A 14,246-nucleotide genomic window follows, 5' to 3' on the forward strand; every position below is an offset into this window, starting at 1 on the left:
ACGATCAAATCTCTAATTTCATAATCAACAATCCAAATTTAACTATGCTCAACTTTTTTTTAAAAAAAGATTGTATCAAGATTTAAAGTATTAATTTTAAAAAATGGAGCGAACACAAAATCATATTTATAATATACAACAAGCATCATTGGATAAAAAGTGTTGCATCCATCTTAATGATATAGGTAAAAGGAGTTCAAAAATATTCTTTTTTAAATGAAAGCAAAAAGTTTATCACATGACAAATATTGGTTAAATAAATCGTATAAAGATAGATGCAATTAATGTTCCCGTCTTTTCAAGCGAATTTGGAAGCCGTTGACTAACCGAGCAGAGGGAAAGAAAGACATTCTATCTGCTTTAATTTGTGTCCACCTGAGAAGATATTCATTAGACACAATGCAAATATTGAATTCCCTTTGGGGAGAAAACACTAATTCACATATACTTTACTGAAGCTGGTTTTTTTTTTTTATAACGTTTCTGTTTTTAGTTTCTTAGAAAATAAAAATGTTTGTGGTAATTATTTTTAAGTTAGAATTTCATTTTGATGTTTGTATTTATAAATTTTATTTTATTTTATGCTTTCAATAGTTTAATTTTAATTTTTATAGTTTCAATGAATCTTAAATTTAGTCATAATATTTTTAAATTTTAATGAACCTTAAATTTAGTCATTTAAAATTATTATTTTTTATTGAAAATAGTTAATTAATAATAATTTTCTTACAAAATTTATAAGTGACTAAATTTTTTTGGGAAAAAAAAAATAATCAAACTAGATTAATTTTAAGATCTATACAGTTTATAGACTACAAAATCACTTTTGAGAGGATATGGATCAAAATAAAACAAAATCCAAAATAAAAAGACTAAAATGATACTTTAATCTTGTTTTTATTTCTAGTTCTCATTTCAACAGAATATTTCTTAGTCTGTATTTTTTTAAAATATCAAATTCAAGTTTATTGGTTCTGTTTCTAGTTTTTTTCCCAAAACATAAATAAAAAAATATTATATTTTTATTAGGACTGTTTTTAAATATAGAAAAATAAATCAAAATATTTACAAAATATAGTAAAATTTTACAAAATAGAAGTGTCTATCATTAATAGTTCTAAAATTTGCTATTTCTTGTAAATATTTTCAATAGTTTTACCATTTGAAATAATTTTCTTTTTCATTGTCAAGTTGCAAAATGCATAATAAATATCTTAATATACCATAAAAAAAAACTTGAATATTTTATATTAAAAATAATTTTCATGTCAAGATTTTACATTTTCAATTACAAACATGTTTCAATTTCTTCATGAAAAGAAAGAATAATAAAAAAACAAGATATAGTTACCAATACTATTTTTTGTAACTTTGAATTTTCTGTCTATGTATATCTGATACATAAATATTTAAAATTACAAAATTATTTCTTAAACATTTCTTTTTTTGAAAAAAATCATTGACATATTAGAAAAAAAATTTGAAAGTTTAGTATTCTAATTTTAAAAAAATAAATTTATCAAATACGTATAGTAAATACAAATTAAAATTTTGGATATACATTAGACAAAATTTAAATAAGGTATTTATGAACTCACCTATATTTGGTTACAAAGTGATGAAGAAATAGAGCAATTTGAAGACGAGCCAGTTCTGCTCCCGGACACAATCTAGCACCTCCTCCGAACGGGGAAAAGAATGGGCTACTTTTCCAATTTCTCATTTCCTAATAATCAACCACAAATTTTACGAAAACAACCCTCATGCTTGTTTGGACAGACATTTTTCAAGTTAAAAAAAATCACCTTTTTAGTTCATACGTTTTTAGCTATTTGGTTACTAACATTTCAAAATGTAATCTTTTTACTCTCCGAATTTTTAAGAATTAATTTAAAAGATTCCTGGATAATAGATTTTTTAATTATTTTAAATATTAATATGACATTTTAAATTAATAAGATTAGTGAAAGAAGAGGGTGGAAGGAGAAAAATGATTGCTTTTTTAATGAGAAAAATACTATTTTAGTCATTGATTTCATAGGTGTGCTTGATCTCTATGTTTTCAAGATAGGTGTATTTGGTCCTTAAGTTTCCAAAATGTACATTTTTTAGTACCAAGTTACTAAAAATATGTTTAAAAGGTACTTCAAATAAATTATTATCCTTATTTTAAATAATTATAATGTATTTTAAATTAGAAGAATAATTTTTAAAAAATTCTCTTATCTCTAAAATGATTTTTTAAATATTTTTGTTATCTTAAATATAATATATTTATTTAAAAAATTAAAAAATTATTTTAAAGATATTTTAAACCTATTCTTAAAAATTCAAGGACTTCAAAAGGTACATTTTGAAAACCTAGATAAGGACTAAATGCACCTATTCGACTATTTTTAGAAAGGTATATTTTTAAAAATTTACGAACCAGATGTACAACTTGGAGATAAAAAATAATTTTTTATTATTTTTTAAAATTTAAATAATATGTTAATATTTAAAATAGTAATAAAAAAAAATTACTCATAGAGTTTTTAAATCTATTCTTTAAACTTCATAGGCTAAAAATTCAAGGATTAAATGAATAATATTTTTTTAAAACATCAATCCAAACATATACGTAGTCTCTATAGATGAATACAAAAAAATTCGTCATTGTATGTCATTCTTAAAATGGTTGCATGGACTAACCTGATTTTTAAGCTCCATCCATCTCCAAGGGTTAAAAGTTAAAGCTCCTTCATATATATTCTCGTTCAAATGTACAGCAGAAAGAAATGGAACAACAAAAGTTCCCTTTGGAATCACGTAATCTATCCAATATGATACAACTAAAAGTTAGATTTTGTGTTATTCGAAATCCTTTTCAAAGTAGGGGTGACCATTGGTCGATCAAAGTCAATTTTTTGATCAAACCGTCATTGAATCGACTATGGTCGGTTTAGTAAATGTTCAAACCGACCTTGGCCGTTGAGGAGTGAAAATCGGTTAGTTGGTTTTGAGAATTTTTCCAAACTGATCCCAACCGACCCTTCTCCTTCTCCGACCAATCAATCAGCTTCGGCTCGGTTGATCGACTCGGTTTTTTAGTCTACCATATTCACCCCTATTTCAAAATATATATTATTATAGTGTGGAAATATTATAGTGATCATAATTCAACTCAACAAATTATAGTGATATTATATTGTACCCTTAAATTTTAGCGTTATTTTCAATTATGTTCAAAGATTTTGAATATTTTCACGTTGAAATTTGCTTAAACGAAAAATAAAATCCTTAAACTTTAGAATTGTTTAAAATATATATCATTTTCATTATAATTAAAGAGACGTGTGATATAATTTACAACTCTATATAAAATATGTGATCATTATTACTATTTTTTGCTATATGCGTTAAAATCATTTGTATAATGAATTTTTATACCTCAACTATTCATGTCAATTTACATATTTTTCAATTTTTACCCATTAGCTATCGAGATAAATTTTTATCTTATTCCAACAAATTTTCAGGTTTCAAAATCAAAATGAATTTTTTTGAAAGTCGACCGTAATTAAACCAATTCCAAACATAATGATGCATATGTTTCACCCATTTTAAAATTTTAATTATTTAAACTGGTAAGCCGTAAGCTTGAAGGAACTTTCTTAGTCTAGAATGTGTTAGAAATAACAATTGTAACCTAAACAAAATTTTAGCCATTTGAAATGATTTCTGTTAAATCACTAATTGATTAAAAAATTTTATAGGTGAAGATAAATTTAATATTATATTATCAAATAATTTTTAAAATTTAAAAAAAAACGTATGGTTCAAAATATGTTTAATTGGGAAATTTAGAGTAATTTTTTTTTTCAATATATTTAAGGTTTGAATTTTTGCTATACAATTTTAAATGATAATTGTTTTGAATGACAAAATTACTGAAAATATTTTTAAATATAGCAAAATAACATTATCTATTTTTTTATATTTAAAAATATATATTTTTTAAATAATTTTCTATAGTTAAAAACAACTCAATTTTAAACTACTCATTCTTAAAAAAAATGTTGGTTCTAAAATGAAAAAAATACTACTAAGAAAATGAAAAAATGCCGCAAAAAAGAAGGAAAAAAAAAGTTTGTGCACCTGAGTATTTGATCTCTTCTTTTGTCTCTCTCATCAACCAAATCGCAATTCCTCCGAGTCGAAGTGTCTCATCAATAACCTGGGTTGGCACGACTCGTTTAGCTTTTTTCTTTTTCTTTTTTTTTTTAAAAAAAATAATTTTTTTCTCGAAATAGGATAAATTACAAATTTAATTTTGTAATTTAGAGAAAATTAAAAATTAGTCCCTCTAATTTACAATTAAAATTTAGTCTCTATAAATGATTTGATAAAACTAACATTAATAGTCCCATATAAATTATTTGTGAGTAATTTATCAAACCATGACAACTATTTATGAGGTTTTATCAAATCATATAGGTTACATTTAAACTTATTCTTTTTAATATGACTAAATTTTAATTTTTAAAATCACATATAAAGATTAAATTTTAATATTCTTTCAAATTATAGGTATTAAATTTATAATTTAATTAAGCTTCGAAATATTAATATTATGGTTTATATATATATATCACCCATGTGGCACAAAATGGTAGTGGTGATTTTTTTAAGAAAAAATGATGTGTTTTTATTTTGTAGCTACATGACTTCTAAAGTGATTGAATCCATAAATTTGAAATATTTTAAACTTGAATTAATAGTGGAAATAATATTCTCAACGGTTATTGCCATTTTTTTCCTTAATAATAAGGACAGAATATTTACCAAATGAAATGGATATGGTATAATTTAGTGAAAAAAGAATATAGAAAACAAAAAATGATTCCTAATTAAAGTACATTGGTTTAGTCTAAAATTACACAAAGAAAAAAAAAACTGCCATTTATTTTAAAAATATCCATTTTTTTCAAAAGTTATAACATTAGACTTTGATCTTTCGTAATGTTTCAAAATTATCTTTAGAATATACATATGTTTGAATATCATGGACATGATTTGTATCAAGTCTAGTACGGTAAGTTGGAAGGAGTGATGGTGCTTTAGTTCCAATTTTTATTCCAAGCTGTCATTGTCACGGTGTTTTATGTTTCGTCCAACATTCTGACATATTTTTACTTTAAGGGGACGTTTGTTTTTCGGTATTGTGGATAACCAGAATAATTAGATGTCCAAAATTACAGATGTTCGACGTCATTAGATAATCATGTTTGTTTTGTATGAATGTTTTTGTAGATATATAGAAATATTTGGATACCTGTATTTGTTTAGTAGGATTTAAATACATCATATTCCAAAGATATCTTTACGACTATTCGTTAATTTATAAATAATCTTACATAAGTTGAACTTATATAACATATTTAATTTTTTTTAAATTAATATAGTTTTATTATTTTATTTGTTATAAAATAAATATTAATTTATATTTATATTTAAATATCTTTCTAAAAAATAAAAACAACTACAATATAACAAAGAAAGTGAAATAAATAGTTGATAATATTTATTTTAATTATAAAATGAAAATAAATAATAGTGATATTTATATAATATAAAAAAGTCTTAAAAAAGTAAAAAGAAGTTGACCTCAACACAAAAATCTAAAAAAATCCATGTTTACATTCAAAACTCTTGATATTATATCTACCATAAAGACATCTTAAGATGTTCGAGAATCTTTAAATGTTCAGACATATTACATTATCGCAAAATAAATACCGTAATCTAGATGTCCACTTTATGAGAATTTTGGATTTTCACTAAATAAACGACCCTAAATATAGTCTTGAAGTTATTTGTGAAAAGTTAAGTCTAACGTTGCAATATTGGAGAGAATAGGAGTATTCTTTCAATAAGAGTAAAAAGTTCAAACTTTTTTTTTTTTTTTGTAATTTAGCATTTTTTTTTAAAGAAATAGAAAAGAAGGTAACCAAAATTTATTCTCCTCTCTAAAATAGTAACAAAAAGGAAGCAACTTACACACTGGGTAAAGGACATTGACTTGTAATCCTGCCATGTGATTGTATTATCTCCATATTTATTTCTTAAAGCATCTTGTTCATCCTATAATTTGTAAATTCATGCAGAGAAACAAAAATAAGGATTCAATTAATTCTAATCAAAATAGTAACTTAACAGGCAAATAAAATTAAATGATAGAAATTTCATTATTATCTAATAATGATTTTTTTTAACTTTCTATTTTTAAAATAAATATGGGTTTAATTTGTTATATATAATTTTAAAATCGCTGCCAAATTTTAGTAGTACATATATTCTTTTCATGAAACCAATAATCCTCTAATAATTTCTGTTTCTCTGTAAAGATTTTACAAACATTTTTAAGAAGTAGATCAAAAAAAATTTCTCTCTTACAAAAAATTATAAAGAATGTTTTGAAAATACACTAGTTAATAAATATGTAAGAAAAATTCAAGATTAAAATGTCAAAATGAACCAACTCATCTAATCTAAAACTTGCACATTCGACATTTTGAGATGATAGAATCATGAGTTGAAAAAATGGAAGTACTAAAAAAAAGTTGAAAAACATATGTGATATTATATATAACTATATCAACTATTAAAATTATTGTTACCATTTATTCAATCTAAAACATTTCGTTGAAATAGTTTTCATAATCAATTTCTACATAAGTTATCACGTCAATTTACACTAATGATGTTAAATACGTAATTCTATATACTTTTATAGATTAGCCAATGTATCAATTCTCTAGAGAGTGTTTTTTTAAAACAAATTTTAATAAAGCATCTCATTAAATAATTTGCATAATCAAATTTTTACATAAGTTATACTGCATCAATTTATACAAATGATGTCACATACGTATTATTTCTACATATTTTTATAGAATAGCTAAGAGTACTTTAAAACATCTTGTTAAAATAATTTTCATAATAAAATTTTTACATAAATTACCAGGTCAATTTACATAAACGGTGTTATAAATGATGTCACATACGTACTTCTATATATATTTATAGATTAGCCAACGTGTCGTTTTTTAAGAGGGTACCTTTTTGAAACAAAATTCAAAGTTTAAAAAAGTAGAAACGAGCCTTTCAAAATAAAAGTGAAAGAAAATACCGAACAATTTAACCTAATTTTTAGTTTCTCTCTCCTACGTCGGACGATTATATATATAAAGTATAAATTTGTTAGTTTAGTTCAGGAACGTACCACAAGTTGCTTCATTGCTTTAGGCGAGTGGGTTAGGTAATAGACTGCGAAAAGCATTGTTTTAGAAGTGGTTTCGTTTCCAGCAAAAAGAAGATTGATTATGAAATCTTCAACTGCTTCATCCGATAAGTACTTTTGCTCCTCTAGTAGTCTTGCAAGCACTCCCTCCCCACTCCTTTCCGTTGATTTCTGCATCTTTATTTTCTTCTTAATTTTGCTTATGATTTGCTTCCTTGCCTATGCTATACACAATCCACAACTACCTTAGTACATAAATTAAATTAGGTTAAATTACAATGTTTAGTTGAAATTTCTCGTTTGTGCAATCTACTCGGTTCTTGAATTTTTAAAAATGTCTAATAAGTTATCTTTGTGTTGTATCTATTTGGTTCGTAAACCTTGACATCTGTTCGATAAATCATTTAACATTCTATTTTGTCACTAACAAGTCTCTAATTTTTTACTTTGTGGTTTAATAGATTATTGACCTATACTTTGTGTTTTTTTAAAAAAAAAAATTACGAGTCTATTAAACACAAAGTTGAAAATTCTAGGATCCTAATAATCATAAAATCAAGTTTATATCTATATATCCATCATTTTTTTCTTAAATTTTGAGTAGTTTTCATTTGGTCCTTAGATTTCAAAATATTATATCCATATCTTTAAGGTTCCAATTTTGTTGTCATTTGATTTTTTAGATTTCAAAACGTTATATTTTTTATACTTAAATTTTGAGTCTAGTTTCATATTTAGTCCATAGATTTCACATTTTTATGGTTGAGTAACTAATACCCACTTTTAATTACAATCAATTTAATTCTTTCAAATTCATAAATAGAAAAGTTAACACAAAAATTAAAAGTGGATATTAATGAAAATTAAAAGTATAAAATTTTGAAAATTATGAACCTTATCGAATCTAAACTGAAAATTAATAGGTGGAAGTACAACAACTTGAAATTGCCAAAGCAACCATTATCTCAATTGACACCTAATATGTATTAACAATAAAAAAAAAATATATGATTCGAGTCTCCATACCTCTTATCATACTTAAAAAGATTTTAAAATTTAGAAACTAAAATAGAAACTATAATAAACCAACCAAAATCATATTTTTGGTTAAACATAATAGGTCAAGATTTCTTAAGACACAATATAAGTTAGGAATACTATTAGACATTTTTTTTGAAAATTCTAAAATTTTACTAAGCAAATTTGAAATTTCAAGAATTAAATTTATAATTTTTTTAAAAAAGGTCAATATATTTAGTAGGGTTGGAATATGGGTTACCTTCATTGCGGTGTAATAGGCAAAGCCAGGTAAGTTGATAGGAATAGATATACAGCCATCCACGAAGTCGTAAAATAACCGACTAATTTCATTCACTTCTGATTCACTTGACACACCCAATAGCTGACTTACCATCATATTAATGGCAATCTGAGACGCAATAAAAATATATATTTTCTATTATTTAATATTTCATTTAAAAATAACAGCTAGAATTAAAATATATAAGTTAAATTACAACTTTCTTTTTTATTTTTTTAAGGTGTATCTAGTAAGCCTTTAATTTAAAATAATATTTTTAAATAGGTTTTTACTTTTTTTTTAAAAAAAAAATTTGGTATCTAATAATGTCTTGACCTTTTTTTTCTAAAAAAAGAAAAATACAAAAATTAAAAATTTTAATTATATATCTATCAGATCAATACTTTTAAATTTTTTTTAATACATTAGGGATGTATAAGATTGAAACAAAATTAAAAGTTCAAAAAATATTAGACGTTTTCTAAAATTTAGGATCTATTAGAAACTCAAAATTAACGTTCAAGAATTTGTTCAATACTTCTAAAAGTTTAGAGACGAAATAGACACAAACTTGAAAGCTTAGAGTCTAAAGCCCAATTTGATAACCATTTAATTTTTAATTTTAAAATTTTAAAAGTTAAATAGTCATAAACCAACTACTTCTACTTATTAGTTTTCTTTTCTTTTGTTATTTGTTTTCGAAATCCAAGGAAAATTATGAAAAATAAAAAAGAAAAGTTTTTAAAAATTTGTTTTTTTTTTTTAAAAAATTGACTATGAATTCAAATACTTGTTTACGATATAAAAAAATCAACCGTGAGAAAAGAAACAAAAAATTCAAAAAAAATTGAACGACTATCAAACAAGACGACCTAAACTCGTAAAAATGTAACAAATAATATATGTATACTAGCCTTCCTGCAAGCATCTTGGAGAGATATTACTTGATGACCGTCATGGAAAGTGGACAAGGAATGGATGATTATGGTTTGAATGTCTTTTAGGAAGCTAAAATCGAGTTTGTTTATACGCATAAAATTGGAGGCAATTGCATGGAGTTTCCTTTGTTGTTCTCCTTGGACTGTGATCACACCATTGAGGCCTACCAAATCTCTGAAAGATTTGGGATAGCTCGATTGAAACAATGTCCCTTCGTTTTGCATCACATATCTATTAAACTTTGGATCGATCGATACCACTGTATATTTTCCAAAAACATGACACGAGAAGATCTTCCCATATCTTTTTTTGGTAAGCTCAATTGGTTAAAACAATGTATGTTTTAGTAAAAGTAACAAAAAAAAAATTATATACAAAATTACTTGAACTTATTTTAGGTAATTTTTTAAATTGTGGTTGTAGACTTTGAAATTTTGAAATTTGGATTTTTTTCAATTAATTTTTTTTCATTCATGTAATAAATTGACATGACATATGATGTGTAAAAATTGATTAAATAAATTATTTTAATAATGTCTTTTGAGAAACTTTGTATATAGTTGTAAATAATATTATGTATGTCAATCTAAGCATAGTGAATCAACTACTTTCCCAAAAGTGATTGTTTTAATCCTCCATCTTGGTAGTGATTGAATAATAATAACTACTACTACTGCAATCTATGAAACACAAATACTTCATGTGAGGTAAAAGATCCGTATCAGATACCGATATTTTCAGATACTTTCCAAATACGTATATGACACACAATTTGACGTATCTATTTTTACGCTTACATTTCTTAAAGAAAAAAGATAAGCAACTCATTTAATTTTTCTAATTTAAAACTAGGCAACCTATTTAAAAAGTTCACTACTCGAATCCAAAACTAAAAAGGAAAAAAAAAAAATCAAACCCTAAAATTATCTAATCTTCATCTTCACATTTAAATCCCTACAAAATCCACCAAAATATAACCCACTTGAATATCTTCAACATTCAACGAAGAAGTTTTTAGTTTATCTTCATACTTCTTTCTCTAATCTTCTTTCTAATCAATATGAGTCATTTTTTTATTGCATTTTATTGACTATTTCACTTCAACATCTTAGATGTTGCTTTTTGTATTGTCTTTCAGTATTTGTATTGTATTTTGTACTACAGTCATTAAATTATATGTTAAAGTTATTTATATCCTAGCTTTTTTTTAAGAAAAATAAAATATATCTTTAACGTATCAATATCCTAGTTTTTTAGAAATTGGTCTATCATCATATCCTATGTATTCGTATCTCGTATCTATATCCGTGTCTGTGCTTCACAGACTGCAATATTACATATGTTTTCTAATTTTACATGTTAATTTTCATGAACTCTTGCTTTAAAACAAAATAAATATTAAAATTTAAGGTAAAGTGAATCTTTTCAAAATCTAAGGATAATTGAAACTTTTCTCAAAGTGTAGGAATATTTTTTATATGCTAAATTGTAAAAAATATTCATGTTGCAATATTATCTTTGACTTTCTATTAATATTTAAAAACTACCACCACTTAGGTAATAATTAATTCTTTAAAACGTGAAATTAGAATAAAAAATATTGTATCAATAATAACTCGAAACAAAAATTTGAATTGCGATATATTTTAGATGATGACTACATCCGTTATATGACCTAATTTTAGTATGATATCCTAACAAATTTTTATTTCAAGAGTTGTTTTGAAACCTTTATAGAATGTCAAAAGTAACGTTGTCATTACTAAAAAGATACAAATATTTATTTTAAACAGACGACAAAGTTAAAAAGCAAAACAAGAGAAGAGTGAATTATATATANTAATGTTTTGGTTGTTAATTAGATTACCTTTTGGCTTGTTCTTCAACATACTTGGAAGGATGAGAACTTGCAATGGCAGAGTACCAATTGAAGCTATCACCTATAACAGGCCAGCTTCTTCTCCCTGGAGGAAATGTGTTTCTCCTCTGACTTTGATCATTTTGGTGATTTTTTAGTATTTTTGAAAGGAAAGTAATGGACAACAATGTAAGCATGAAAAATGTCCACATCTCGCAGGAGGGTTCCCACATTGTCTTTGATCTGGCAAAATTTCAAGACCAACATATTAAAAGAAAAAACGAAACGATTTGAAATGAAGTACTTGAAAAATCATTTCAAACAGATCTTTATTAAAGATAATATCGTTATATTTTGCAATCATTTAAATTAGTTGTATATGAACTAAAGATTAAAAATATCAATTAACTATGATGTAATGCATATCACATAATTATTTTGCCAAAAATGCAAAGTTTAACTAAATTTATATGCAAAATTTTAATGCTTTGTCACATTGACACACCATTACCCCTAAATAACTTTGAAAATTTCATAGTAAATCATTAATTCAATTTAGCAAACATAAATCATTTTCTTTAGTACAAATCAGTAAATCATTTACTTTCTTGTTCATTTTCCACTCTTTTTATCTTCTATTCTACCCTTTTTTTTTTCTTCCATTTTCTTCTCCATTTTTACGATAAAGCTTCTTCTTCCTTTCTTCATTCTTTATAGATAAAGAAATCTTAGTTTTTAAACAAGAAAAAAAAATAGAAAACCTATAAATCGTCCAATTCTTGCTTACATGCTAATTGCTGCAACATGAACATAGTTCAATCAATACTAAACGTGTAACTTTGATCAAAAGGCTAAAGGTTCGAGTCTCCCATCTCACGTATCGTTGAAGTAAAAAAAAAAAAATCTATTACTAAATAGAAACCGACAAGAACAATGAGTTCATCCATTTATATCTTTAAACTCTATTTTTTAGTCTCCACTTTTTCACTAATTCTTCTTCTCATTCCAAACTATCTTTATGCAAATACTCAACCAACAAAATCCATGGAAACATTTGACTAACAAGAAATGGGGAAAGGAAAAAAAAAAAAAAAAAAAACTCAAATCAAAGTTTTGAAAACTTACATATATATATTTTCTTTTTCATAATATTATTCAACATTTAAAGAGAGAGAACTTACCAAGCTTAAAACCTTTGGCTATCAACTTCTTCCATCAATTTTTAGCATTAATTCCACTTCTAATAAGTTGATTTTTTTGATCATTCTCCCTTTCTTTCTCTCTTTTCCTTATTTTCAGATGACTTTTCTCCTCTCCCTTTCTTTCTCTCTGTCTGACTTTTGCCTGACCACTCCCTATTCCTTTCTTTTCCTTTTTCTTTTATGTGTCTTTTTTGTCTTCTTTTGTTTTTTTCCCCAAAAGAAAAAGTTGGGCACTTATCTTCTTTTATCTTTTTATTTTTTTCAGAAAATTATTTTTTTTGCCTGAAGAATATGTGGATTTATCTATAAGTTTTTAAAATATATCGAGTTTTAATGAATAGGTGCATTTAGTCCACAAGTTTAAAAATGTACATGTTTTAGTCGGTGTGTTTTTAAGAATAGGTTCAATTAGTCCCTTAATTTTTTTTATAATTTTAAAAATTATATCGTCTTTCTAAAATTATTTTAAATTTTAAAATGTATTATAATTATTTAAAAATAAAAAATTACATGAGAGATTTATCTATTCTAGAGACTAAAAAAATTACATTTTATAAAATTAACTACCAAACACAATTTTCTTAAAAATTTGGAAACTAAAAAGTCATTTTGAAAATTTAGAGATCTAAAAAATAAATTACTCTATTTTTCCTCCAAAATGAACAAAAATCCATTTTTCTTTCTTTAAACAAATTGTATTTCACCATTTCAATTTATTTTTATTCATTTTATTTTAAGCTATCTCCATAAAAATTTCAAAATCAAATAAGCAATATACCATATATATCCAAATACTAAAATTGGGTCCTATAAATAATCTCGAGAAGAGGAGAGATCTAGATTCAGTCAAAACTTAGTGGAAGTCCTCAACTAAATAAATAATGCTAAGCAATTAAAGTTGGTGGATTATACGTGACCCCAATAATGTATACTCTATAGAGTTGTGAGATGTCAATATTTTCAAAACATAAACTTTCTTCAAAGCAAAGTTGGGTCAAAGCTATCATCATATATAATGGAGGAGCATAATTTGGGGAAGGGAGCTACATCTAGAGAAGGATATAGGTGGCACATTGGGAAGGGGCATGTATATCTATTTAAAATTATGCTACATTCCTATGGGAAGGGAATTGTGATTCAATCAAAATGCATTACCATTGTATTGCATCCATTTATTGTTTATGTGTCAAATAATGAACGAGAGGAATAGATACTACGATACTACTAAATTATATATTTTTTGAGAACACTTATATGTTATCTAATTATCTTCTTGTTCAATGTTAAGACGTCTACTCATTATTTGAGATGGAAGGATTTGGATCTTTTATTCTATAATTTTTCTAAATTAGAAGTTGAGTATTTGGACGTTCAAATTTGGTGTCATATGGATTATATTCATGAACTTTAACAAGTATATAATATTTTTGAACTTTCAAGTTAGTGTCTAATAAGTATAATTTAGAAAAAAAATCATGTCGTAATCTTTCTATTTTGTGTCTAAAAATCATTGGGATTTTAATTTTGTGCTTAATACATCTACCTATAATATTTTTTTGGTCTCTAGGTTTTGTCTCTAGTTTCTATTTGATCCCTAAGTTTTAAAATGTTACACATGTAGTCCTTAAGTTTCATATAATCAATTTTACCATTGAGATTTGAGTT

General features: G+C 24.8%; 1 protein-coding gene across 1 annotated transcript; it reads right to left on the reverse strand.

The window, feature by feature from the left end:
• Positions 1-240: 240 nt before the first annotated feature.
• On the reverse strand, positions 241-12,702 carry LOC120068073 (abietadienol/abietadienal oxidase). The gene is made up of 10 exons (XM_039019750.1): positions 12,561-12,702; positions 11,389-11,622; positions 9,497-9,824; positions 8,562-8,711; positions 7,265-7,501; positions 6,040-6,123; positions 4,138-4,216; positions 2,692-2,813; positions 1,599-1,726; positions 241-375 (listed from the first exon to the last, which is right to left on the reverse strand). Exons 2-10 carry the CDS (start codon positions 11,610-11,612, stop codon positions 282-284), a joined length of 1,446 nt encoding a protein of 481 aa, XP_038875678.1. The 5' UTR covers positions 11,613-11,622; positions 12,561-12,702; the 3' UTR covers positions 241-281.
• Positions 12,703-14,246: the final 1,544 nt, after the last annotated feature.

This window comes from Benincasa hispida, chromosome 12 (assembly GCF_009727055.1).
Source record: "Benincasa hispida cultivar B227 chromosome 12, ASM972705v1, whole genome shotgun sequence".
Classification (NCBI taxonomy): domain Eukaryota; kingdom Viridiplantae; phylum Streptophyta; class Magnoliopsida; order Cucurbitales; family Cucurbitaceae; genus Benincasa; species Benincasa hispida.

Bases quoted from the DNA above. Each gene is read 5' to 3' on its own strand.
- LOC120068073 (XM_039019750.1), bottom strand. From the start codon at position 11,612: ATGTGGGAACCCTCCTGCGAGATGTGGACATTTTTCATGCTTACATTG. The intron at 8,712-9,496 runs GCTAGTATACAT...ATTGCGTCTCAG, and splicing joins TCCAAGATGCTTGCAGGAAG to ATTGCCATTAATATGATGGT. The intron at 1,727-2,691 runs GTTAGTCCATGC...GTTGATTATTAG, and splicing joins GGATGGAGCTTAAAAATCAG to GAAATGAGAAATTGGAAAAG.